Source organism: Centrocercus urophasianus, unplaced genomic scaffold, assembly GCF_019232065.1.
Source record: "Centrocercus urophasianus isolate 14NV4802_14NV808 unplaced genomic scaffold, USGS_Curo_1.0 seq_30, whole genome shotgun sequence".
NCBI classification, from domain to species: domain Eukaryota; kingdom Metazoa; phylum Chordata; class Aves; order Galliformes; family Phasianidae; genus Centrocercus; species Centrocercus urophasianus.
Window position 1 is genome coordinate 2,653,293 of NW_024884867.1, and position 27,141 is coordinate 2,680,433.

At 48.9% G+C, this 27,141-nt stretch overlaps 2 protein-coding genes across 2 annotated transcripts in view; one reads left to right on the plus strand and one right to left on the minus strand.

Annotated features, from left to right (window-relative positions):
- The first annotated feature begins 608 nt into the window (after window positions 1-608).
- On the plus strand, window positions 609-2,912 carry PEBP1 (phosphatidylethanolamine binding protein 1). The gene is made up of 4 exons (XM_042828883.1): window positions 609-778; window positions 881-990; window positions 1,527-1,627; window positions 2,034-2,912. The coding sequence occupies exons 1-4, from the start codon at window positions 644-646 to the stop codon at window positions 2,249-2,251; spliced, it is 564 nt and encodes a 187-aa protein (XP_042684817.1). The 5' UTR covers window positions 609-643; the 3' UTR covers window positions 2,252-2,912.
- Window positions 2,913-4,790: 1,878 nt separating this feature from the next.
- The window catches only part of TAOK3 (TAO kinase 3), a 32,498-nt gene continuing 10,147 nt past the window's right edge, over window positions 4,791-27,141 (minus strand). The window contains exons 6-13 of the mRNA XM_042828727.1: window positions 17,747-17,881; window positions 11,127-11,363; window positions 10,408-10,536; window positions 9,323-9,526; window positions 7,024-7,263; window positions 5,935-6,147; window positions 5,654-5,836; window positions 4,791-5,511 (exon numbers count right to left, since the gene is read on the minus strand). Of these exons, the coding sequence (XP_042684661.1) occupies window positions 5,350-5,511; window positions 5,654-5,836; window positions 5,935-6,147; window positions 7,024-7,263; window positions 9,323-9,526; window positions 10,408-10,536; window positions 11,127-11,363; window positions 17,747-17,881 (1,503 nt within the window). The 3' untranslated portion in view covers window positions 4,791-5,349. The remainder of the gene's footprint in view (window positions 5,512-5,653; window positions 5,837-5,934; window positions 6,148-7,023; window positions 7,264-9,322; window positions 9,527-10,407; window positions 10,537-11,126; window positions 11,364-17,746; window positions 17,882-27,141) is intronic.

Consider the following 27,141-nt stretch of genomic DNA (forward strand, 5'->3'; position numbering starts at 1 on the left):
CGCCGCCATCTTGGCCGCCCCCGGCCGCCATTTTGAGCGCCCCCGGCCGCCGCCGCCGCCATGTTGGGCGCCCCTCCGCGCGGCGCGGCGCTGCTTTACAGCCATCTTACAGCTCCTCGGGCCTCGCCGCTGCGGAACGAGGAGGGCGGGGCGGGCCGGCCGTGGGAGGAGGAGAGAGGGCTCGATTTTGTGCGAGGCCCCTCAAGCGGCTCCCCAGTGCCACAAATAAGGCGATTCTCTGCCGGGCCAAGGCCGAGAGCTGCTGGGGGCGATCGGCGCAGTGCTCGCTCGCAGCCACAGGCCACGTTTACAGCTCAGCGTGGGACACTTTGTATCGTCAGGGATTAACGGCCGTGTACCACGCTTACCTGGCGTGCCCCCAGAGTTTATTGCCCGTAAACACAGCGGAACGGCGCCACTCCCCGGCCGATGCCCTCGGGGCCACACGACACAGCTCCGCCACCTGGGGGCGCCCTAAAGACGGGAGAGAGGGAAGGAGGCGGGGCCGGCAGCCAATGGGAGCGGAGCGCGGCGCCGCCGCAGCCAATAGGAGCGGAACGGGGGAAGGGAGCGAGGGGGGGAGGGCGAAGGGCAGCGGCGATCGCGTGGTGCCGCTGTCGCGCAGCCCGGGTGCAGAGCGGCCATGCCGGTGGAGCTGGGGCTGTGGGACGGGCCGCTGAGCCTGAGCGAGGTGGAGCAGAAACCCGCGCACCCGCTGCGCGTCAAGTACGGCTCTGTGGAGATAGACGAGCTGGGCAAGGTGCTCACCCCTACGCAGGTGAGTGGAGGGGAGCTGCGGCCGTTCAACATGGCAGGGGTTTCGGGGCTTTGCCGGGAGCGGGGCGGGATGAGCCGCGTGGTGACGCTGCCGGTCCTTCAGGTGCAGCACCGGCCCACCAGCATCGAGTGGGATGGCTGTGATCCCCACAAGCTCTACACCCTGGTGCTCACCGACCCCGATGCGCCCAGTCGGAAGGATCCGAAGTTCAGGTAATGGCGTTTGGTGATTTCCTATCGAATCTGCGGGAAATGGAGCGTCGCTTTTGGACCGAGCGGCTGGCAGGAGGCGGGGGATGCGCCCTGCCTTTGTATCTGTCCTCATAGACCTGCACAGTGCGAGGCAGAGCAGCTGATTCTGCCGTTTCTGCTAGTAGCTCGAGGTGGCACAGATCTGCTGCTCGTTGTGCTGTGTGCAGGAATTGGAATCAGGGCTGTCAGAGCAGCGAGGGAGCAGCTCGCCCTCAGCTCGGGCTCAGGAACGCACGCAGCACTCGCTTCTGGGCTCGGAGGTGGGTGCTGGTGCTGCAGGGCAGGATGGAGCTGCCCAATGGGCTCTGAGCCCTGCAGCAGGCACTGAGCTCCCACTGCTTTTTAGGTTTAACGAATTAGAAATGGCAGAGGTTAGATTTGGTTCTCCTACACTAACAGCCCACGGGAAAACAGCTGCTTGGAGCAGAGGAAGGTTGTACCTGAGGGTTGTTGTGCAGCCTGATTGTTTTAGTTTTAGTTTTTTAACCTTCTTTCAGAGAATGGCATCACTTCCTGGTGACCAACATGAAAGGTAACGATGTGGGGAGCGGGACCGTGCTGTCAGACTACGTGGGCTCGGGACCCCCAAAAGGAACAGGTGGGTGCCTGCCTGCAGCAGTGCCTCGGGCCTGGTGGTGGAGTGGGTGGGTGAATGTGGGCTTGGAGGGGAGCACAGTGCTGCAGAAGTGGCCCACGGGTCCACCTGCATCTAAATCCAAGCCTGGTCAGGAGTTAGCAGCACCACCCCTTCTGTATCTGTTTAGGGGCTGTGCCTGCATTCAGTAGCCAGAAGGAGCACAGGTGTGACACGAGCCATTCAGGCATCTCAAGATACCTCCCTTAAGCTCATTTAGCTCAGTCATTCTTATCCCAGGGAATGGTGGTATCAGCTGCCAGCAATCCTCGGGTGGACACAGGCTTCTTTCCTGAGCTGGGGTCTCTTCAACCCTTCAACCCCGTAACTCCAAGCGAGGTGCACTTGTAATGCTGTCTCATCCCTGCAGGGCTGCACCGCTACGTGTGGCTGGTGTACGAGCAGCCGAAGCAGCTGGCCTGCAATGAGCCCATCCTGTCCAATCGCTCCGGCGACAAGCGAGGGAAGTTCAAGGTAGCAGCTTTCCGCAGCAAGTATGAGCTGGGGGTGCCGGTGGCTGGCACTTGCTACCAGGCAGAGTGGGATGACTACGTTCCGAAACTCTATGAGCAGCTATCTGGGAAGTAGGGAGAAGGGACCTGACCACGCACTGTGCTGCATTCTCCGTTCCCCTGGAGACCGGTCTTGTCTCAGCATTTCTCTGTAGTTTTGTTTGCCTGATGAGCTGAGAACCCAGCTGCTCCTGCACTGACAACTTGAGCCGTAACTTGAACCATAACCCCACCGATCTCTGTGAAGTGAATCTGCTTTGGTGTCAGAGTGGTCTGGCTGTGCACTGTGCTTCAGCTGGCTCCTGTAGGTACAGGCCATAGCTAAATAGGCATTTGAAAAGCTGACCCTGTGAGAGCAGCCCCCAAGGCCAACCTGCTCAAGGGAAGCTTAAGCCTTTGTGACTCAGTGCCACTTCAGAGTGTCTCTACTGTGTTAAAACGGTGTCATGCAGCAGCAGTGTGGGTACAGAACCACTTCTGGCTGCGAAGCCTTCTCCTTCCAGAAGGGAAGAGGGCAGCAGTCTATAAAGGAAACTGCATTTTTTTTCTCTCTTGCAAGTATTTGGCCGGTGCCTCCAATAATGTGAACCACTAATTAGTAGAATGAGGTAGGGACTCTGGTTTATAGCACTACTTTCTGATCTCTGTTTCCACTCAAAGCTGAGAGGCTTTGCTTTGCTCGACTTCTGTTGTGACCTGGTGTTTGCTCACAGTGCAATTAAACACTTTGCAAGGTGGATGGACAGTGTGGTTGTCTTCTTGGGGGAGGGGGGGAAGAGGGGAGCACTTAGAGGAGCAGTGTGATGTAGCAAGGTTCTTCTGGTGTGCAAGGAGAGGCTGGAGCCTTGTGCTGGGAGCTCCACCATCCTGGCAGTTGCCTTAGCACTTCCTGGGCTTGAGGAGCAAAGTGCAAGGCAGGCACATCCCAGAAGCCCCTGCCTCACTCACCTCAGGGTGGTGTAGGGTAGTCTACAGCCTGTTACCTATTGCTAATGCATTCTTTGCAGCAAGTGGGGCAACATTTGCTCACTTGAGTGCAGGTTTCACCTCCTGTGACATGCACTGCCACCAGCATTACACGCCTGAAGATGCATCCCAGCCCTGCTGCAGGGTACACTGGTTGCTGCTCTTCCAGCAGCCAGGCCCGGTATTATTTCCTGAGCCCTTGGGGCAGGAAACAAACCAGCATTCAAATCACAGGCTTTGTTTTAAAGAAGATGAAGACAATGTAACTGCTTCACACAACTGGAAGCCTTCCTCCTTTTAACTGCTTCATTGTCTCAAAGGACCTGTTTTTAAGGGGTGTGAAAGACAGACATGCATTACGAACTTCAACACCTAATAGCAATGCCCTGTGGAAATCAGTTACCTCATAGTTTGCCCCCAGGGTGGGAACCCAACCCAGCATTGCAGCTCCATACCTGGAAGGCAGCACAGCCAGACCTGCAGCACGGTGCCAGCTGGTGGCAGGGTGGCACAGGCAGAGCATCACAGGCACAGGTCCTCCCAGCAAGGAAGCTTTCAGGGGAAAGCCCCAACTAAACACACCAAGATCTACAACAAAACACCAGAGGGTGCAGATCCCAAGAGCTGAGCCAGTTCAGACTGGAAGAAAGGCATAAAATAAAGACATGAGCAGCAATGCAGCAGTCTGAACGCATTCCCCCCCAGCCCAGGGCCAGGCCGTGAGCCACTGCTCCCCCAAAGAGACAGCGAGGCACTGTGATGAACACTTTTATTTACAAATATAATTAAAAGCTCTGACAGTTACTCATGCTCTTCCTTTGAACCTGAAAAACGTTTTTGCTTTTTTTTTTGCTGTTTTGTTTTCTTTGTTGCTTTTTTTTTAAAATTTTTGTTGTTTTTTTTTTATTTAAAGTGCATGCAAAAGAATTAAAGCCTTTTTTTTTTGTTTTTTTGTTTTGTTGGTTTTTTTTTTTTTTTTTTTTTTTTTTCCATCTTTTTTTTTTTTTTATTGTAAGAAAATACACAGTTTGAAAGTGTGAGTAATGCGATATTTATGACCGAAATCATGGGAGACCGGGGGAGGATTCGGGAGAGGAACAGAAACATCAGAAAATAAAGCAATAGGATGGGCCAAAAGAAAGAGAAAAGAAAGGAGCGGGGATGGTGTGAGAGACAGCGCCGAACTGCAGGGACTGAAGCGGAAGGGAGGAGGGGAGGGAAAAGGGGAGGACAGAAGTAAAAAAATTTCTGATCAGAGAAACAGTTAAAATACAATATGAAAATAAGTAAAAGCTCTCCTTAAATTCCTTCTATACACAAAATACACGATTTGACAAAGCCCAATTTGTGCTACTGGGATCCCGCGGGCTCGTTTCTAAGTGTATTCGAACATTCTCCGCGACAGCAGAAAATGATTTATGATACAATCAAGAGTAACGCCGAGGAGCGAGGGCTGCCCTGCCTGGCACGGTGCTCCTACAAAGCGCCAGGGCTTCGCCCACCCCCCTCCCCCACAAAGTAATAATATGTCACCACTGATATGTACAGCACGATTCCGTGGTTGGTGGTTTTTTTTTTTTTTTTGTCTTCCTGTAAAATGTATCAAATTTTTTTTTTTTTTTTTCACAATCTTTAATAAAATTTTTTTTTCTTATTATTATTTTCATTATTCCTGATGAATAAATACCAAAAAAATAAAAATAAAATAAAATTATGCAGCAGCTAGTTAAGGTAAGGCTGCGGATTTCGTCTCTCTCCCCCTGGGTTTGTATCTATCACTTATTTTTTTTTTTTTGCTTGTACTTTCAGAGATTGGTGGAAAAATGAGTGATTGCTCCAAAGCAACAAACATCCACTTGGGTTTGGTTTTTTTTTTTTTCTTTTTTTTTTCTTTTTTTTCTCCATTAAAATCGTCTCCAAAGTTTTTCACTGAAACATTTTTAATCATTGCACAGAGACATCAATACTGTGACATACTATGGAAAAGACCGCCAGGAGCCGTCCTGCACCGGGACTTGACACAGGGGGAAAGGGGACCCCTGATGGAGTAAGAATATACAGGCACTAGTCCGACACGATGTCAGTAAGAGAGACAGAAAGAGAGAGAGCACGCCCGTTAACATGGGGAATGTTGCTTTTGCAAGTTTTGTACCTATTTTGTTTGATTTTGTCTGGTTTTTTTTTGTTAAATGGCAAAGAAATTTCGTCTCATCTATAGTCCTCCTTGGGATAATCTAATGTGACCAAATTCCCAAAGCCCATTCGTAAGCTCTCCATGTCAAACGTTTCAATCTCTCGCTCCTGCCTTTCCAACAGAAACTTGATCCTCTCGCTGCGTTCCTTCTGGAGGGCGGCGAGCTCCTCTTCAATCTGCAAGAAGCACAACCAGCACAGCCCCTCAGCAGCGCCCTCAAACACACACAGCCCTCTGCAGGCCCCCGCCGGGCACCAACTACAGCCACATGCACTCAGGCAGCAGCTGCTCGCTGCCAGCAGCCCGCCCCAAACCCACCTTTTGTTCCAGATGTGCCCTGCGCAGTGACACCCTCTGCTCCAGCTTCTGGAGTTCTCTTTCGTGCTGTGCTTCTGTCTGCATCTTAATTTTGCTCTGGTACGCGTTGAGGAGCTCCATCTCCTGCTGGAGTTGCAGTCTCAGGGCTTGGCATTCCGCTTCTTGGGCCTCGTCCAGTCGCAGCTGTGAGACAGAACACGTCGTGCTGCAAGGACTGGTGGCCCGACTGCACCCACAGCCCTGCAGGCCCACAGGCAGGAGGGCAGGGATGCTGCACCTACCGCTTGCGAGGCCATCATCTCGTTGATGCTCTGCTCGTACTGCTCCGCCAGGATGGCGAGCTTCCTCGTCTGCTCGTCCTTCAGACTCTTCAAAATTGTCTTGTGCTCACTCTTTGGAGTTACTTCCAGCTGGTGATTCTTCAGTGCTTTGTACTGCTTAGTTTGCACTTTGCACGTGTCCTGGAACTGCTTTTTGATCTGCATTTCCATTGCCTGCCAAGGAAGGAACGATGTGAAGAGCACAGATTGCTTTGGGAATGCAGAGGTCACAGCGTGCCCGAACGGACACAGCCCTGAGGCACAACCACAGCTCCCCCGTGCTCTGCATTTCTCCTGCTCTGTGCACGCAGCGATCAGCTCGAGGGCAACTCCAGTGTGTGCTGAGCTGCCACTGACCACAGGCCTGGGCCAGGAACAGGATCAACCAAACCTCCTTAGCCCAGGACATCAGTCTTCTACTGCTGCCCCCTGCCTCCCGCACAGTGCAATGGCCTTGCCTCTGAGGCCTCCCGTTTTGCTAGCCTCCATGAGCTGCCTCTCCTCACTACAGACACTACACAGGGACAGCCGACCTGAGAACCTGTGAGAGTGTGAGGAAATGAACAAAAGCACTACGCTTTTTCAGACATTCTGAGGAAGAGAGCCATCCCCCAGGGCAGCTCTGAACCCGGACAGAGCACAGGGCTCAGCACACCCGTGTTCGCTCCCCTTGTTGATTTTTAAAGCAAGGAAGCATCAGCCAACCCCTTTCCATGCTGAGGTCTGTAGGCTAACATGAGCGAGAGCGGAGGATGGCATGGACTATCAGGAGCAAATCCTGTCATACCTCGGTAAGGAGCAGCCTATTTTTATGGGCAGTCTCAATTAACACAGCATTTAACAGAAATCCTCGGTGAGCTCTGCTACAATAGCTTGCAAATTCCTCATACCAGTGCAGCTCTGAGCAAAGGGAAGGGATGCAAGGGAGAGCACGGTGGAGAATGCTGGTTCTGCGGCACAGGTGCTGCTTGAGAAGCCTCAGACACACAACCTGCCTGCCCACAAAGCACGGCAGGACACAGGCTGGGAGGGAAGGAAAGCTTCCAGCACCTTCAGGTTCTTTGGTTGCTGCCGGAGCTCCATGAAATGCTTCCTGTGCAGCTCCCGCTCTCGTCGCTTGTTGTATTCCAGCTGATTCTCAAGCTCAGTCTGGTGCTGCAGCCGGATCAGGTCCATTCGCAGCTTCTGCAGCGTGTGCAGCTGCCTGTATTCCAGCTCACGCGTCGACTCGTCGTGCCGGATCAGCATGGCGTGCTCCATTTCTTTCTGGGTCCGCTTCTTGTTCAACTCCTGCACGAGAGCACAGCAGAACACCAAAAAAAAGGTGAATTTGCAAGGCTGGCTGCTCGTGTCACTGCCCCAGATGGCATCGAGCTCTTCCAAGTGCGCCACCATGGCACCGTGGGAGCACTGCTGATGACCTGGCGTGGCTCTGTAACTCACACCAAGGCACCTCCCAGGTCCCCCAGTGGCCGTCCAGCAGGTGGCACTGGGGCCACACACAGCCCTCTGCTGCGGCTGCTGCAAGTCCCAGAAATTTCTAACTCCTCCTGGGGTACTGAAAGCTGGGGGGGACCGACGGCCATGCCCACAACTGGAGGCCTTTCTGTCTGTTTCACATTTCCCCAGGCTCCTGTCAGATGATGGGAGACGAGGCTTCTTATACACTAATTACTAATGGCCAAAGAAGTATTCAGCTCCAAAGCACACTGCATAAGAAAAACTACCTCATCTGCCACCAGATACAGGTGATTTTTGACCCCACGTACAGTACATTTGATAAAATGATGACATATCCCAAGTCTTGTGCTACTTTGCAATGCACACAATTGTTTCTGCACACAGCGCCCTGCAGGTCCAAGAAAACCTTCAGCACGCTGTAAACCAACAAGCAGGAAGATAACTGGTGCTGAATGCTGTCATTATCTCTGTCTCAAGGTATTGCCAACAACCTGCAGAGCCACGAGCTGAATCCGGCTCAGGTGAGCAGTGATTCCAGCTGTACCCTCAGTGGTGCTCTGCTGACCTTGGCAGACGGTCTGCTGGTACATCTCTGCTCCAGCTCTCAGCTTACCAATTCGTCACTACACTTCATGCTAGCCTAAGGCACAGCAGGGGCTGCCTGGCACTATGTATGCACACAGTGCCCAGCACATGGAGGGCTCAGTGTTGGCTTGTCTAACAAATTCCTGCAGCAGAAGCAAAAATAACTAATTATTCTGAGCTTTTGCTTGCATGTTGTAATCCCACTGCACTTCTCAACATCAGCACCTGCAAATATCCACTCCAAACCTGCTGGCTCTAACTGTGAAGACGCTGCACGTGCTCACATTTAAGCAAGACTTGCACCCTGACAGCCAAAATAAAGATAAGGACATGCTGCAGTGCGTTCCATTTGCAGCACATGGCAGTGTGTGTTCAGTTGGGATGTGTGCCTTGGCCTCAAAGCAGGCCAGCCAGCTGCTCCTGTGCCCATCTCACACCTGGTTTCAAGTCCAGTGTGAACAAATGAAAGCACTGCAGGCCTCACGCTTTTCCACTCGCACAAAAACAACCTCTTGCTTACCTGAAACATCAAAGGTAAAAAAACAACCAACATTTTAAAAGAGTTGTTTAAATTCAAGCTCCTGATCCAGTGAATTTGAGCTCATCAGTTAAGTGTGTGGGGAATCTGATGGCAGCAGAATGAATGTGTGGATATCAGAACAGGTTGACCACTTGCTCAATCTCAGCCTTTGCTGAAGCACCTTCCCATCTCACAGTCCTTCCCTACAAGTAATGCTCTGTCAAGATTTCACATGCTATACTGAAAAATAGATATATAAAAAAAAATCTAGGAGCAACAATTCCTTTTCCAAAGCGGTATTTAACTCCCAGCAGCCTGAAAGGCTGAAGTTATTACTGTTTCATTACATGTTTTAAACATATGTTTACTTCAGCCAACAAGCAGAGCTCCTCATACGATGCCCTTCCAGCCCTCCTATCCTACAGCTGGCTGTGATGCTCAGCATGGGCTGTGCTGTGAATGAAGCCCTCCCCCAACAAGCCTAGGGGGCAGGAGCTCAGATCAATCCCTCAGGCCCAGAGTGGGTGGCTCACATGTTTCTTTCTGCAAGCCACTTATGCCACCCTCTTCCATTAATAAATAGAAGCAGCCTGGGAGGTGCCTTGGTGTGAGCGCCAACTACATTTCTGTACAGAAAACAGGTTTCCCAAACACATTTCCTACACTTTTCTCAGTTCTGTTTGGCAACTGAAAACACAGAGATCTAATATCACAAAGCTGCTTTACAGACACAAAGGTACAATTTCAAGAACTGTGTAGGAAAGCAACTGAAGAGTGCCATACTTCCCGAATGTTCTGCTGCTCCAACTCGTGCCTCTTGATCATCGTTTTTCTCTTGAAGAAACGGCAGTTTTTGTCGTAGTAGAGTCTCTGCTGGCTGAGAAGATGGGCCTCCTCTTCAGCCTGTGTGTGCTGCAGGTTCTCTTTGTGTTTGGATATTCTTTCCTGCTTCTCTTTCTTCGGTGTGCTGTGGTCCTCGTTCATTTCCTGCACGCACAGAGTCAAAAACAAGGCTCCTTTTAGCATCACTGTGACACAGAACCTGGAGAACCATCAGTCACTGGGCACTCCTCCACCATTCAGTTCATGCAAGGGCAACAAATGCAGAGCCCAGGCTGTCACCCAGCTCTGCCATCTCTGTCACCTCTAGAGCTGCACTGCTACCTCCAAGAGGAGCAGGGAAAAATGCCCAGTAAGAACAAACAGCTTAAGGTCTGCACAGTGCAGCAATGAGAATGCAGAAAACACAACTGCAGGGGAGGTCTGTCTGTCCAGGAAAGGGATCTGAATCCTTGGCTCCCTGTACCAGCTTTACAAAGGAGTCCAGCCTGGACTTAAGTTTCCCTCGTTTCAATGGGACTGAAGCTCAAATCTGTTGAATCAATTGCTATACCCTTTATCCCCCCTACCTTCTTAACTACAAATGATTTTGCTGGGGACAGTTTGTGACAGCCACTGGCTGAACACTAAGTTACTGATGTCTTTTTCTCCAGTTCATGTAAATAATCCCAAGGCTTTTATTCAAGTGACATCTAGATCACTGCTCCGATTGCTTACTCTGTGGGGAAAACAGATGAGGAAAAGGAAGAAGAAGAATTCTCTGTGAATTGCTGTTTCCCCTCATGATCCTGAGCTTCAGAGATTCCACTCCATGACATATCATGCAGGCTCCTCCAGCATGCTTCAAGATTATTCTAGAAATGCTGCCAGATGACCCCAGCTCCTGACAGTTTACTTGCTAGGAGTCTAAATTTGCTTCCATGTATGATGGCATCCTAAACCCCTGGGCTGGCCCAGGTTAATCAAAAGGAAAGTCTAGTTCATGTTCATTCCACACCCCTTCAGCCCTGAAAATGACAGCAGCTTGCCTCTTTAATCTTTTCCTTGCAAAGCTTGTATTGTTTCTTCTGACTTTCTAAAAAGGTCGCCAGGTCTTTCTTTTGCTGAGCCAAAATCTGTTGCTGGAATTTCTTTTCATCTGCTGCAGCTGTCTTTGCCTGCAAGGCACAGAGAAAGAGAAAAAAAATAGGGGTGAAGGTGCAAGCACTGAATCCAGAATCCAGCACAAATCAGTTTTCTCTATGCATTTTTGGTCTGTCATTCTCCCATCACATGTAAGACAAAGCCATGAATATTTGGCCAAATGAAATCTGCTCCCACGTAAATAAGAAAACAGAATGCCCACACACATTTAAGAGCCTTCCTTTCTTTTCTCTCCACCAGAGCCACCTCAGAGGGTCAAAGTCCACTAACTGTACGGAATAACGGGTTGACTTTATACAGACTGACAGCAGGCTGCCAGGTTACAGCTTTGCAGCTGCCACAGCCACTAGGAGAACCCCCTGCCAGGTGCCCACAGGTGTCCCCCAGCCAGCAGTCATCACTGCTTGATGCCAATGCCGTCCACCAGCACTCCATGTGTGGCTGTGAAGCTGTTCCAGTAACTGACCAAGGCAGCTCCAGACAGTAACCATACCAGCTGCTCACAAACATGGGTTTCAAGCACTACTTCCACTGCCTTTCCCTTCAGAGCTGTACGCCCTTCTCAGTCACCTCACCCGCCTGGGGAGCCCGCGCCGGCACTCACCTCCTTCTCCATCACAGCCACTTGCTTCTTGGCCAGCTTCTCCAGCTCAATGGACGAGTTGTTGGCATGTGTCTCCACCTCCTTCTGCAGCTTGAGGCGGTGCTCGTCCATCTCGGCCTTCAACTTGTTTTCCAGGGCGATCAGCTGCTTCTGGTGCTGGCGCCGCATCCGCTTATATCCTGACATCTGTTCCCGCAACTCGTTCTCCTGCTCATGCTCATGGATCTGCCTTGTAACCTGAGGTCAGCAAATGGGAAAGAAATGCTACGTGGCCCTTCTTGACTGCCTCCTCATGAACTGCTTACCTGTAAAGAACACTGCGCTTTGCTGCACGTCAACTCTTGGAGGTCGACTTGCAGGGAGCGCCGCTCCAGGTTTCAAAGGGTGCTGGTTTCTAACTCTACAACTCGGGTCAAAAGGTTTTTCCCTCCTCAATCCTCCCCCACCTTCCCAAGCATTCTATGTGGCATCTCCACTGCCACAGCCGAAAACACCACATTCGGAAGAAAGAAAACAGGTTGCACATCACTGTGGGCAATACTGGAGGAGGTCTGCAAACAAAGGTGCCTGCTGTACAACCTTCCTTGGAGACAGGCTTCAAATCCCAAAGGTTACTTGGACTTACAAGATGGCACTGCTATAAGGAACTCGCCCCCATCCTTGGAAGCTCCCCGCACGGTCCCTCAACACCTATTTCCTGCTATGAGCCACCTCCTTCAAAATTGCTTCTTAAAATTCAAGACTGAGCTCATTCCCTACCAGAATTGAAAGTTTTCTAACAAGGGAACGCTGTTCTGGAACTGTGTGCTCTTGACAAGATTGATCAGATGGTCTAAGCAGATTTTAAACCCCGCTCAGCTGAAACAAACTCACAAGTTCCACATTCATTTCCATGCCTAAGTGCATCCCTGTGAAAGGCAGAAAAAAAACCCCAGGAAGTCGAGCCAAAATTTTTCAGAAGAAAACACGGATGGTAATGCTTCCATTTTAAAAGATGAAAAGTGTCCAAGATTGTTTTTTTTTTAATTGAGAATACAGACTCAGGAACTTCACGTGTAATGATCTGCTCATCTTTTATAGGACAACCCCAAAACCCTCTCAGCATACAGGTAGAGGTAAGTAAGAGGGGATGTCTCCTTCACACCCGACCCAAAGCAGCAGAGTTCAGCCCTATTGGAGCCTTATGAACCAACAGCCCTTCCTGCAGCCTGCAGGAGTGCAGCCTTCCTGGAGAATTTCTCCATAGGCAGCCAAGAGGAAGAACTGGCACCTACCACAGCACTGCTGTCATTTGAAGGTCATTTTTCAGAGATCTTTAAGATAAGTTCAGGCCTGGCATGGGATGTACACACAGACCTGAGAAGGCTGAAGCCAACGGAAGGAGAGCAGCTGCTTTCCTGAGAGCCAACCAAGCAGTTCTGCAGGACTGTAACTGCAGCAGTTGCTAAGCTCTGACATCAACCAGCGAGTTCGGCAGCACCATCACTGTGTCACCAACACCAGGGAGGAGCGTGAAGAGGTCAGGAAGAGCCTTGCATGGCCTTTACCCTCAAATGGATTGACAGCAATTTACAGCAAGGAGTCGCCATCCAAGACAATAATGGCCAGTCCTGGAGCAGAAACATGTCATGAGAGGACTGAGCCAAGGAAACGGAAGGCCTGTTTCCCCTGCACCCTTCCTAAAGCAGGTTGGAGCTTGATGATCCTTGAGGTCCCTTCCAATCCAAGCCATTCTATGATAAAGGCAACTGTAGAGAGAAAGCAAACATCTGTGCAGAGAAAACACAGAACGAGCCCTGTGCCATACTGCACTCCAGCACCACACTGGCAAAGCCAAACATCAACCACAGGAAGTGCTGATGCACAGATCGTATCCTCCCCAAGGAATTTGGGGATGTTATTTTCAAATTGGCTGGACTAAACACATGAAACTGGAGTAGAGCTTCTCTAAGAAATCAGACCTGCTAATGATAAGAGACAGATGTAGCCAACATGTAGACAAGAATCCAGCATTTCACATGTATGCTGTTTGCTATGTTAAGCAAGGTAAGCTTAGGTTGGATATCAGGAAAAACTTCTTAGCAGAAGGGGTTGTTAAGCACTGGAATAGGCTCCCAAGGCAGGTGGTTGAGTCACCAGCCTGGATGTGTTTAAAAACTGTTTGGATGCGGTGCTCAGGGATGTGATTTAGAGGAGGGTTGTTAGAGTTAAGGTCATGTGGTCAGATCATGGTTGGACTTGATGATCTTTAAAGGCTTTTCCAACCTGAGCAATTCTAAGGTAAGACTTCCAGTAAGCAGGCTTGGCTGGGGCCTGGCACATGTGGCGACCCCCAGGCAGGAGCCAAGGATGTGCCTGGATGGGCACTGCCTGCAGCCATGGGAATGCTCAGTGCCAAAGCAGACTGCAAGAGTCTAAGAAACACAGAGCTGAAAATCAGTTATAAAGTATTTCGTAAAAGTAGCTCCATAGGTTATGATGGGAAAAAAGATGACACAGGAAATGCTTATCACCAAGTTTGTTCTTTACCTAGCCAGAAAATGTCAGCACTCTTTAAAGCAGAAAACTGTGGTTTCCTGAAGCCCCGCTCAAAGCACGGCGCAATCAGTCCGGTCATCAGCAGAACCAAAGCTCTGCATAAAACAGAGCAGCTTCCATTAAGGTGTGACATTTTCTCAGTTTCTTATCTCTCTGCATCCTTGGCATACACAGAACTGAGACAGACAGATGCCTTCTCCAACCTACTCTCACACACAGTTCACTCTTCACATAAAATCCAAAGTTACTCTTATTCACTCTCCAAGATTTTCAGCTTTACGTAAGGAAGCTGGGCTCACAACTCCTCCAAAATGGCACTTCTTTAGAGATCCTTCTTCATCTCATCGCATTGCTCAGATGAGACACCGAGTTTTCTCCTAAAAAGAAGTATTTTCACCTCTCGAAACACCGTGTCTTCCTTGCTGGACGGAGGCAGAGGACTGAGCAAAACGCCATCCACCAGCAGCCCTTCTCCCACTGAGAACTTTGAGATGAGAAAAAACAAGTGCAGCATTTTAGGGCAAAGACCTCAATAGACAGCAGCCAGATGAGCTGATGAGAAATCCAACACCTGGAGTAAAACGTCACTGTGCAGCAGAAGAAGGTTGAAGACAACAGGCACTGTGTAAATGCACCAGGAGTCGGTGCACTTGGATGGTCACATCCAGAGGCTGCTCCCATGTACCCAGGCATTTGGCTTCACAGACTCAGGATGAGATCACGGAACACTTCTGCTGGCATTTCCATTTCGAAGAGAATGCCAAGGCCTCCGACAGCATCCCCACTGTTACATCATTTCACTTGATTCATTTGAAAGCTACGACAGCAGCTATCGAGGAAATGCAAGAAGTGATAGAGAGTTAAAGGGTCAAGCATGACCCAGAAATGCAAATCAGTGCCTCGCTGCACGTATTTAAAAATACACCTTTCACTGGAAGATGTTGATGTGCAGTCTTATCAGCATGCAGAACACCCAGCCTTCTTTTTCAACACAGCTTTCCCAGCTTCAAGGCTGAGATCGGCATTCGCAGTGACTGAAGATGGTCCAGAGTGACCATTAAAACTGCTGCCTGAATTCAGCACAAAGGTAAGAGTTTGTTTCAAAAGGCAGGAGCACTCCTTCAGCTTTCTGAACCCTGTTTGTCCTTTTCATTTATTTATTATTATTTTAAGTAATTTTTATATGCATACGTTATATACAAGTAATATCAAAGCATCAGTGACAGTCTGGAAAGGTATAAAAGGTACATCCACAGCCTGACCTATGGGTGCCATGGGAGCGTGGGTCTGCCCGCAGGCACAGCCCAGCAGCCCTGGGTTCACTGCTTTCCTTCCCCCTGCAGTGCTGCCCTCCTCTCCTGTTTGAGGTGCTGGTCAGCAATGTTTTTACACCCAAATACCACCCTGCTACAGTGAGTTTGGGCTCAAAACTCCCATTTTCTGATGCTCCCGATTCCCTGCAGTGGAGGCTATGTGCCTCTCAGTGCCCAAAAAGCAGTGTTAAACCGCTGAGGAGCCAACTGACCGTCAGCAGCAATGAGGGAACTACCAAAGCATGCTGGCTCCCTTGATTGTTTATATAAAATCTTGCCCACAGATATTGAAGAAGGAGACAAGGGGCAGGTGTGAGTTTTCTCTTGGCCAAAGCAGTACCAACACTGGGCCACCCACTGGTCCCCTCCATCCAGAGGTAACACACAGAGATAAAGAGAAGAGTGTAGTGCATTGGCAGCCACAGCAGCACCTCAAAACCCAGCACCTGTACCGGCACTCTTCCTGTTCTGGGGCATTGGTTTCAACTTGGAATTTCTTCTAGGTTTCCATTTTGGAGCACACAGAGGTAAAAATGGAAAGCCCAGCTCTACACACGTTGAAATTAAGTGAGACATTTCTGCTGCAAGCATGATGAAATTACACCCACACCATGCAACCTAAGGACATGGTAATAACCCCGTAATAGCCAGTGATGGTTTGGGGAAGCTCTCTCAGTGCTGGGAAGGGGGCAGGTACACATGTGATGGGGACAACAAAGCTTCACATGACACACAGAGCCACCTGCTGCTCCATCAGCCTGAGGATAACAGCCAGCTGACAGCAGGACTGCCCCATGTCCCAGAGGATGCTGTGCATGGAGTTCACTTCAGTGCAGCACTGCAAGCCACACTGAGCGCATTCCACAGAAAACAAGACGAAGAACAGCTGCCCAGAAAGCTCAGCACCTTTTTTACCCACTATTAATTTCATCCTAATAGTCATTTGGTAAGTGAAACAGAGGGATTTAGGGCAGCCAAGTGACCAGGTGAGCTGCAGCCCCACAAAAGGCTGCCATGGGGAACAAGGAGCTGCCTTGGGGCACTGCTGCCTTCCCCAGAGCTCTGAGGACTGGGAGGACCTCACAGCCTGTATTCTTGTGCCAACATCTGCCACCAAGCTCCCAGCAACACTTTGCCATTGGGAGCCACCCGGATAGTCCAGGGATGACACATTTGAGGAAGAGAGGAGTTATGGACTCTGCAGGACACATGTGGAGTAAGAGATCACACACGTGTTCAACACACACACCCATCTGCCCATCACACCAGGTATCTGTTTGGATGGTGTTGCTCGAGACATTGATGGCTTCTTCCTTCCTGCCAATATAACTGTCTCCTACACGCAATGGTGTCGGCACCGTGCTGTGTGCACACATGAAATACAAATGTGCAAGGCCTGCAAGGTCTGCAGGAGAGCAGAGCTGCCACATGTGGCAGGTGTGCAGCGTGAACCTCCATCCCTCACATTTCTAGGTCACTCCTTTGGTAAGGGGGAGGAGAGCAGCGGGGGGAGCAGGCGCTCAGCCCCAGGGAGCACTCGGGTGCCGTTACAGGAATGCCCCTGCAGAAGATGGAACTCGGATGCCCTGCCCCAGATTTCAGCCTGCAAAGCGTCTGGTGGCGGGTCTGACAGCCACGGCGTCACTGTGGGTTGTAACAACGGCAGCAACCACCGTACAGAAAAAAAAAATGTGGCCGCTGCTGTTTCTCTCGCTTGAGAGGCTCCAGCTGTGGTCGCAGACACACCGCTGCCTCCTGCACACAGAGAGACTGGGAGCTGTGCAGGGGGGGAAACAAGAAATGGTGGTGCTGAAGGGAGAAAAAACCATTCAGCCGGGGCGAAGGCAGAAGGGGAGGGCTCGCTGTTGTAATTTCGGGTTGGTCCGGGATGATGTCATAACACCCAGCAAGTGCCAGGCCGAGCGGCGGCACTTCCCAGAGCTCCATCCATGTGACCTCCAACGCCGTGGGGCTGCAACACGTCCCACTCCGTGTCCCTGTGCCTCCCAGCCCTCTCCCTGCCCCTCTCTCCCACCCGTGAGCCCTCCGGTGCCCGCAGCCGTGCGGGGCCGGGCGGGAGGCGCGGCTGTAACTCCGGCAGCACACACCCCTCTCGCTACTACAAAGGCGTCCACAGAAATCCCATTTGCAATAGTACAAATCTGGGTTCGCCCCATCCCCCTGCTCTTTGTAAGCTGCTGCAGCCCGGCGATGCTGCCCGCGAGATGCGGTCACCGCGCTGCTGCCTGAGATAAATGAATGAATGAATGAATGAGGAAGAAAAAATATATTTCAGCAGCTCGCCCTGCAAACGGCAATCTTATTGTTCCCAACCCATCTGCATTTCCACGGCATCCAAACGTATTCCACGCAAGCACACCCAGCCGCGGTTTGTGCACATGCAAATAAGCACATTCGTTAACATGAACGGCTCTAACAAAGGAGACGGGTGGGAAAAAGGGAAAAATAACCTGAGACGATGTGAGCTTCACCCACAAACGTGGCTGATTCCACATCTGCTGAAAAGATATGCAGCGTGAAAGCACAGGCATTCCATGCATTCGACACTTCCCCATTCACACACACAGCCAGAACACCACCCGGTGCAGCACCGAGTTGCTATGCCAACAGAAAGGAAAAAAAAAAAAAAAGAAATAAAAATTAAAGAGAGGAAAAACAAAAAACAAGAATAATAAGAAGAAAAAGGATTCTTGACCCCTTCCCGGAGAGACAGGGAGATGCAGTGGAGCAGAGGAAGGGGCTGCTTACCAAAGATGCTGATTTGATCGTGGCAAAGCGCTCTCGGTTCCGGTAGTGGAGGGCCTGATTCTGCACCGACTGGGTAGGCCGCACCTCAGGCCTGCGATCCCTGTGGCCCACCTCATCCCTTATAAATACATGATCCTGCAGAAATGGATAAAAACAAGGAGAAAGTCCAGCTGTGCTCTTTCCTCGGCGGCTGCCTCTCTCTCAGCCCTCTCTCTGCACAAGCACGGCTGTTTGAAATGCATAGTTTAGCTCTCTGCTAGCCCCTGCAGCTCCCACGGTACGAAATGAATAAGCAACACATTGCAGCTCCGGCTCGCCGTGTCAGCTGATCGCTAGCGGGATGCCTCCTCAATCCCTGCCAGGGATTTTTTTTTTTTTTTGTGCTTTTTTTTTTTTTTTTTTTAAAACCCCCACATTACAAAATTTAAAAAAAAAAAAAAAGAAGAAGCGCTGCCGAGTGACCGGAGCTCTTCAAAAAGCTTGGCCGAAAGCACCGCAGCCCAGCGATCCCTGGAGAAACGTGACTCCCATCTCGATGGCTCTCGGCCGCCTCATTCATTCATTCCCCCGGCAGCTCGGGGCTGTGTCCCGCGCCCGCTGCCTGCTCCCGCATCCCGCCGCCACTCAGGGATCCTGCTTTCCAGTCATGATCCCGCACGCTTCTAGCACTTTCTCTCCACAGCCCACAAAGGATTTTTTTTTTTTCCTTCTAATTTTTTTTTTCTTTTTTTTTTTTCTCTCCTTTTTCCCCCCCTTTAAAGCAACAGCTCACAGGTTTTAGCACAAATGCTTTTCCCGTGCAGCTTCCCCCTTGGCTTGCTGGCAAACAGCCATGAACACAGAAAGGTGGCAGCCAGCAGCCCTTGTGCCTGCAGGATGTGCCCACAGCTACCAGCACCAGCTGGGTCACCAGCACAGGTTCGGTATGGCCATGACCAACTTGGGAGTCTTCCTGAATGACAATCAGGTTTCTAGCTGGCATGGGTGCAAAGGAAGGCGCTGCCCACTTCTACAGCCCTACAGTAGAGGCATGTATCCTCTGTATGGAGCACAGCAATCACCCGTGGGTTGTGCAGGTGTCTGTGGGCGACCACACATCTCTGCTGCCCGCCGTACCACCACCAAGCAGCCCATGCACAGTGGCCCTTTCCCCATGGCACTTCTCTCCCACACCAGAGGTTTCTTTCCCTGGTGCTCTGCCACTCCTAGATTGGACCGGCACAAATTCAACCACTTTCGTAGGATCATAGAACTGTTAAGGTTGGAAAGATCACTAAGGTCCAACCCCAACCCATGCCTGTGACTGCTCTAGGCCACGTCACTCAGTGCAATAGCTGTCCTTTCCTTGAACACCTCCAGGGACGATGACCTCCAGCTCCCTGGGCAACCTCTGCCAATGCATCACCACTCTCAGAGAAGAAATTGTTCCTAACAACCACCCTGCCCCTCCCCTGGTGCAACTTGAGGCCATCACCTCCCACCCTATCACTGTATATATATGCTTTCCAGCAAAAAGCCAACAGGTAGAGAAGCGCTGATGTAAAGAACCAAACCACACATTGATTTTAAATGTTTAAAACAGACTCCTTTTCTCCAGCCCTTCACTTTGAGCCCCACACAACCTTCCCTTGCCTTGGCGTGGAGAGCAATGGCTGAGACCACCACTGCACCACAGCTATAGCAGCTCTTCTAGCTACAGGGACATCCCTTCCATAGCACTAGTGAATCGATGCAGAGGGCAATTGCATTTTCTTTTGTTATCCTTACACGGGGCTTTTTGTTGCACATCCTCAGCAGGAGGAGACAGCATTACAGAAGGTCCATTACTGGCAATGGGGCAGATCTTAGATTTTCAATCTGTGCAAGTTCAAAATGACAGAGAGGGTGCTTCCACGTTGTGATGAGGAAGCTAAGTCTGAGACTGTTACAGTCAGACCAAAAAAAGCAGCAATTAAACATTTATACTTCAACAGCATCACTCAGTTGAGACTCACGGGTTCACTGGAAGGGTACCAATGCCACGGGCTCCTACAGCTCTGCCACAATCTCTTCTAGCAAGAAGGTGTAAGGACTGAAACACAATCCCAGGACTGTATTTGAGGCTGACTGGCTGCTAATATCACCTCTTGGTTTGATATTCCTGCTGCCACGTTGGGAGCCTGCAGCCCCAGCAGTTCAGCTGAGCCCTGCAGGGATGGACCTGGCTGACCCAGGGCTCTCAGGGCTCCTGCAAGCATTGCTTCATGTGCACACATGGTTCTGAAGTAGGCCAGGGCAAAGGGAACAGAGACAGCAACTGCAAACTGACACTGGAGTTACCTGTATGCTCAATAAAGCTAAATAAAAATCCTGTCCTAAAGATTCTGTACAAGATTTAGATGTCTTAACCACAAAGGACTGAAGAGATGCAGAAGGTTGGGAAAGATCTTAGCAGTCTTTTCCAACCTTAGTTCTATGATTCTAAGAACACAAGAGCTACAAGAGCTCTAGTAGAGCCACAGAACTGAGGTGGCAACAGGGCAAATCTTACTCATGGTTACACATCCATGTCTGAAGCAACACAGGTTCCTAAGGTCTCCTGTAGCATATATCGCTCAGCTGTCTCCCTTCTCTCCATTACGTTAACATGCAAGGGTGAATGCAAAGATTTCAACCAAGAAAGCAGCAAATCACTGCTCAAACCCAGATGGTCAGTCCCTGGAGTGAGAACCTCAATTTTACCTCCAGAGCCCCATGCTGGTTCCACCATAAGACGTCTTTTTCATCTTCCTCACAGAACAGCAGTTTTTACAATTCTGCCCCTACACCAGAACATCTACCTAACTCACCTGCCACGGCTTTTGCTTTCAAGTTGTGTTATGGACGTTCTGAGTAGGCCCCTTCTAATTACACCAACCAGATCATTTGTGTTTGCTTCAAGATGTGGGTTGTTTTGAGTGACACCACAGTGCCCTGTCCCTGCAGACACCCAAGGTGAGTTGGATGGGGCTCTGAGCACCTGATCAGCTGTGGGTGTCCCTGTGCATTGCAGGGGAGTTGGATTAGATGGCCTTTAAGGGCCCCTTCCACCTCAAAAAGTTCCGTGATTCAGTGATTCCATGAGAACAGAACCATTTCTGTAATGAAGCCTGCTCTGTGAACAGAACACTTGCTCAGAACAAGCAAGCTACAGAAGCAAATAGAAAACTCAGTAGGTACATTGGAGTTGATTTTTTCCCTACTGATGAATCAATGAGAATTTTGCCTCAGATTTTAATCACAACAAAACTGGGGAGACAGATCTATAAATTGCATTTGGTGTTTACATTCCTTTCAGTATAGAACTGCGTTGAAGCTCTTGCACCGGCAAAGCATCCAACATGAGTGCAAAACACAGAGAAAGGAGTCCCACTGTCTTCACAGCTGATTCAGAAATAACCTCCCCAACATCAAACTGATCACATCAGAACAGCCTGAAGCAGAAACAACCAAACTTGCTCCCCAGGACCGTTGGCCTGTGTGTTGCACCTTCAGTTCTGCACACCACAGATACCTTCACAAAGGCTTCGTACACGAGGAACCTCCACTTGAGGAGGACTTCCAATCTCCTGGGCAAACAGGAGAGGGAATTTCTGAGCCACAGAAAGGACTTGCACACAACTGCAGAGCACTACATACAGCTGCAGCAAATCCTTAACTTCTAAGGATTCAAAGGAGCGCCATCGTTCATTTTAATACATGGTGCTAAACGCCTCAATCATCTGCAGAGAGGTTTAAGCATCAAGAGGCTCCGTGTCCCTGACCTGCATGACCAGAAGGTACACACAGGGTCACCACTGCCTGCAATGCTCCTAGTAAAACAGCCCATCCCAGCTGGATATCTGAAAATCCTGTATAGAAACTGCTTTGATGAGGGGACACTACTGAGGAAAGCCTTGGATTCCAAGGAAGGCCTAAGATTCCAGAAAGGGAGGACGCAGGACTTGCAGCACAACTAGCAGACATTAACAGAATTTTTTTTTTCCCCCCAGCAATTTAGGATACAACTACAAACTCAATGACATAAAGAGTGACATGGTCAGTTAGGGATGGCTGTCATTATTTTCTTCTTTCCAAGGCATTTTTCTTCCAATCTACGGGTTTCACTCTGCTGACAAATAGGAGCAACCTTCGTTCCAAGCAGAAGCTCAGAAAGGCAGAGAGCAAAGCGCTGCCCCAAAGGTTCTGCCTGGTGGAAGGAGTGAGGATGTGTCCTCTTCTCATGGAGGATCCATCCCAAATCCTTGGGTACTGCTTGGTGCACAGTGGCATCTTGGCTACCCAGAGCTGCCATATAGTTAGTGGGTCTCACCTGAACACGCTGGGGCTGTGGTGCAATGAAATCCAAAGGCCTCTGACACTTTGAGCTCTGAGCCACACAAACAGCTCAGGCAGTGCAGCCATTGTGGGCATGTGCACACAGTCTGGTACATCTGGAGGTCGTTAATTAACACATTTGTGGAACACCATAATTTTACCGAGCATCCTGATTTGACCCATGTCAAAACAATCCAGCACATGACCCCATGCCCGCGTAAGGCAGACAGCTGGCTAATCGTGTTCATCTGTATTTTCTTTTTTAGCCTTTAAAGGCTGGTTAAATGCAAACCAAAAGCTTAATTTAAGCTTGAACCCCTCTGGTTCTCTGGATTTTGTTTGAGATAAGGCTCTGGGAGCATAACTGAACTCAGCACCCCTGCTTCTCACCTGGTAGAACAAAACACAGTGTGTGTGCATCCACTCACCAGGTTACAGAAGTAGTTAGAGCAAGTACAGATCGAAGGGGTTTTTCCCCAAATAAGGAATTTTACCTTGAAAACAGAATGGGATGTACGTGTGTGTAAGCCCCAGCAAATGCCCTGTTGCAATTATAGTATTTACACAGGTATTACTATATACATAATGCACAGACAAAGCAGTTTTCCATTTAAAGTTGCATTCCTCAAGGTAAGGTAATCTAAAAAAGACATATATTCAATTAAAACTGTATTTTCAACGTGGTAACGTCCTGCCACACATATTCCAAATGCACTTAATGCACGTGTACAGCAGAAGGTAACATCTGCCAACTGTGCTGACATCTGCACCTGTGCAAGGTGCCCGTTGTTAACAGCTTCATAAGGACCATCAGCAAAGCTCTGATGTTTGTGCTTCTGAAATTTCCCTAAAACATAAGCTGGAGGTGACCCACAGGTGAGTTCTTTCATACTCCTTCCCTGAAAGGTATGTAAGCAATCCTGTTTTTCCATACCATGCAACAAAACACCCAGCTGGTGTTGAAATTGTGTTTGTTCACAGTGCAAGTCCTATGTACAGTGTGCAACCATGGGACTGAGAGGATGCTCCCTCCCTTTCAGTACAAAATGGAATAACCATATTAAAGCCAACAGCACTGTGCTCCTTTAACACAAGCAATTTAGATCTGATGGAAGTGGTTCACACTTTGTTTTCATCAGCTGCAACGACACCAATCCATCAGTAATATTACAACGTATTATTGTGCAAATCAATCTCTCAAATCTCTCTGTTTTAACACATACATAAATACAACCACTTGGCAACATGAAATCAAAATACACATTCCTGAAATGTACAGAAAATGAAGAAAAGCTTTAACTAGAATCCCCCAGAACAGAAAATTAGTTAGGCCACTCTTCACTCATGAAGGCTCCCTGGAGTGGCTTTTCATACCTATCTTCTTAAAGGTGCCATTGCAAATGTAACCCCCTGAAACAGGCCCAACTTATCTTCCAGTACACCTAAATGTATAAGGCAACCTTTTATTGGAGACAAAATGACTTGAGAGCTTCCTTTTACAAACGCTTCCATGTTCAATCACACAAATATTGCATTTCAGGAGGAAGGAACTTGCCTACAAAACACTTAGTTAAAACTAGGCTTTGTCGTAATGCTACAAAGGAGAAATTCATGCTCTCAGTGCTGCTGTAATGCTTCAGCTCTGTTGGCAAAAAGCACATAAATGCATTGAAAACTCTTTGAAAAAGACATCACACAAAACCTACATCTGACTGCCCACTAGTAAACAACACTACTGTGGCCAAAATAATTTCAGTTTGGCCAATATCAGATTAGATGCTGAGTTAGATAGGGCAGGACAACTTCAGTCTGCTATCTAGCACTAAGAAAACAAAAAGGCAATGGATCACAACATGCAGCAAAAGAGCAGAAAAGCATAGAGTGGAATTTGACTCATAACATACCTCGTGGGAAGGGTCCAATGTTCTGCACACTTCCACTTCTCATGAGGGAAATCCAAGTGCAAGCAGATTTTAATCATACACTGTGACTGGTAAACGGTTAGCACAGCTGCTGTGACCACTTGTCACCATCCCATATAACACAGTACAGTCATACACAAGGAGACGAGGACTGATGTCACAAAGCAGAGATGAAGGGGTGCACATGCAGGGCTGGGTGAGGAGGCATGCAGTAAGTCTGCAGGAGCCCTGCCTAGCCACTGACAGCACTACCCTTCGTTAGCAGTCTCTTTATTTGCAGCTCCTCTACGTACAGCTCAGCCGTTACAGAACAAACACAGAACTTGACTCTGGCAAGCCCAGCACCAGCTCCTGCTCTCAGCAGATGGCTCAGCACAAGACCACAGCACACTGCTCATGGGACCCTATGCAGGAGAGCCAATGTGAGCGATAGCAGGGACGGCAGGAAGCTATGGAGAGCACTAGAGGACATACCTTCTTCTGAACAACGGAGGAAGTGGAATTAATTGTGCTCTCGTCACTATGCATCATGACCAGTTCAGGGCTGCTCTCATCCAGGACCTCCTGCATGCTGCTCACACTGCTGCTCTGACTGCCCGTGCTCACAGACATGCTTGGGATGGAATGGTTGCTGCCCAGACTGTCCATCTTCCTACTCAGGTTTGATCCATGCTCACTGTCCTACAAAACAAGGGGCATCGGTTACAAAGACTGCAGATGATCACCTGCCCAACAGGTGACTGCAGCGCCCAAGGTTGGTTTTAAAGGCAACTCTGCTGAGTTAAAGACTTTTTGCACAGTATTTTGGCAGCTCCCCTTCTCAGAACTGCATGGGTTATGAAATAATGCACAAAGGGCAGTCAGCTTTTGCTTCTTCCCTTGCAATCCTCACACATCAGGAGCCAGGCCAGCTTTTTCCACATCTCAGCAGGTCTGGGCAGGGCTCTGCTTTGAATGGGACACACCCTGGAACAGTGGATTGGTGGTGAAAGGAGTCCTGCAGCTGAGGAAGGAACAAACTTTTAAGTTTGTATTGAAACAACATTCTGAGTTTGGGTATGCTACATCACATCTGGTGAGTCAGAAGAGATGTAGGATGATGAATCCACCTGTTATGATGAGGTAACTAGCTCAAGGTGCTTCATAGGTTGGTGGTTTTAACCTCTGTGTCCCTAACAGTCAGCAATTCTATTCTTTCCAGCTAATAAAGCCTCCTATCCTGCGTTCTCAGCCAAGATAAATTCTTATGTAATCTCCATTCACCTTTAAACACCTGACTCGGAAGAATCTGCATTATTATAGTGATTAAAGCTATTGTAATCTGCTTAAGCATACTTAAATAATTATTCCTCACACAGGACATGTTTTTCCTTCTACACTGGAACATCAGAAGGTAGCATCTTCTTCTCTCGGTTTCGTATGAGCTCAGTAATCCCAGAGCATGAGCTTAATCTGGACTGACTCAGACAATTATAGAGTCTGTTGTAACAAACTAACGAGACTGAAGATGCTTGCAAGGAGCTCACAGTGAGGTCTGGGAGCTCTGCAGAGCCTCCAGCTCCTGCTCTCAGACAGCTCTGATTCACCCACACAAGTGGCTGCACTGCACCCTGCTGCCTCTCGCCTCCAAAGTGAGCTTGGGGAGAATCGCACTTCAAATCAATTGACAGCGAACTCATTTTGTTGGAAACTGCAAGAAAGAAGTTTGGCAGATTTGTATTTGATTGTGTGATTATTTTTAAGCAATCAGCAGTTCATTCAGAGCCTGTATAAAAGCAGCAGCCAAAATACACGGGAAATCGAAAACATTTCCAGGATGTTCACACCAAGTTGCCACAGAAATAACATCTAACATGGGAATGTGTCTCACTAATAAACACATATAGTACTAGTACTAAGAAATAATACTAAACACTAACAAACACAGAAGGGCAGAGACGAGATTGCATACGCAACCTCAGCACTGACTTCCTGACTTGAATACTTCCCAGGTAATCTCAACTTCCTTGCAAAAGGTCTGAGGAAAGCATTAGTATTATTGGGAGTGTTACAAAGGGGATTTGCAATATGCCTTGCACTGAGAAACTCTAGGGCAGAAAGAGGAAGCAACTTGTGGCATTCTCAGCTTCTGTTAACCAGTTTAGAAACTGAAGCAAGTGCTGTGTTTTACTTCAGTCATTGCTCTTGCTGTGCGTGCAACATGACCTCCTTTGGTGTATGCAAGCTCAGTGGTAAAACCAGTGCAGAGCATGCTGTGCACATGCAGATGTGAGCTTCATCAGAAGTGTTAGGTCCTGGAGACACACTTTTCTATCCTTAGGAACGAGAACAGGAAGAACAGAGGAAGATGCATCTCAATCAGTGCTAGCACACCTCAGCTGTGGAGCTTGGATCTGCTGCTGCCCCTTCCCCAGAGTGAAGGACAATGTAAGCATCAGTCTCTTCTTCCTCTATACTCTTCTACTTGACACCCAGGCTTGCCCACTGCTTAAACCAAAGCATCAGACTAGTTTTAAAAGAGTATTTGACATATGCAAGCCTCAAAGCCAAGTCCCCAAATATATGTTAGACTTTGGCATCTCACTGCACGTGATCTTGCTACAATGCAAGAAAAAGGAATATATAACAATTTCCTTATGATTTTTCTGCTTGAGAACCAGGCACGGATTTATTTAGCCAAGTGCCTACACCAAATGACATTAATTTCCACCTAATCTCATCAATTGAAAAATGACTGGTTTCCCTCTCTAAGCCACAGTTACTGTCAATTATCACACACTGATGAAGTGGGTGGTTTATTACAAGATTTCAACTGCAGCTGAATTTTATCTCTAATCTTTCTTTAATACTAAAGAATTAAAAAAAAATAAGTCTCACTAATTTGGCGATTTGCTTTTCAGCTCATGATAAATTTACTGTAAAGTAATGAGCCCACGGTAATTGAAAATAAAAATTAACATTAATCAGGCAGTCTTGATTTTGCTGTGAGAATGAAAAGCTCAGACCATCACTAGGCTCTCCGTTGCACAGCCTGTGGGTTATTTTTTCATCACAGAGGATCTCCCTCCAAATGAGTTTCTTTCCCAAAGTTTTCAGAAGAAAGGCAACTGTCTAAAAAAGCCAAAGTTGTTTTGCCAG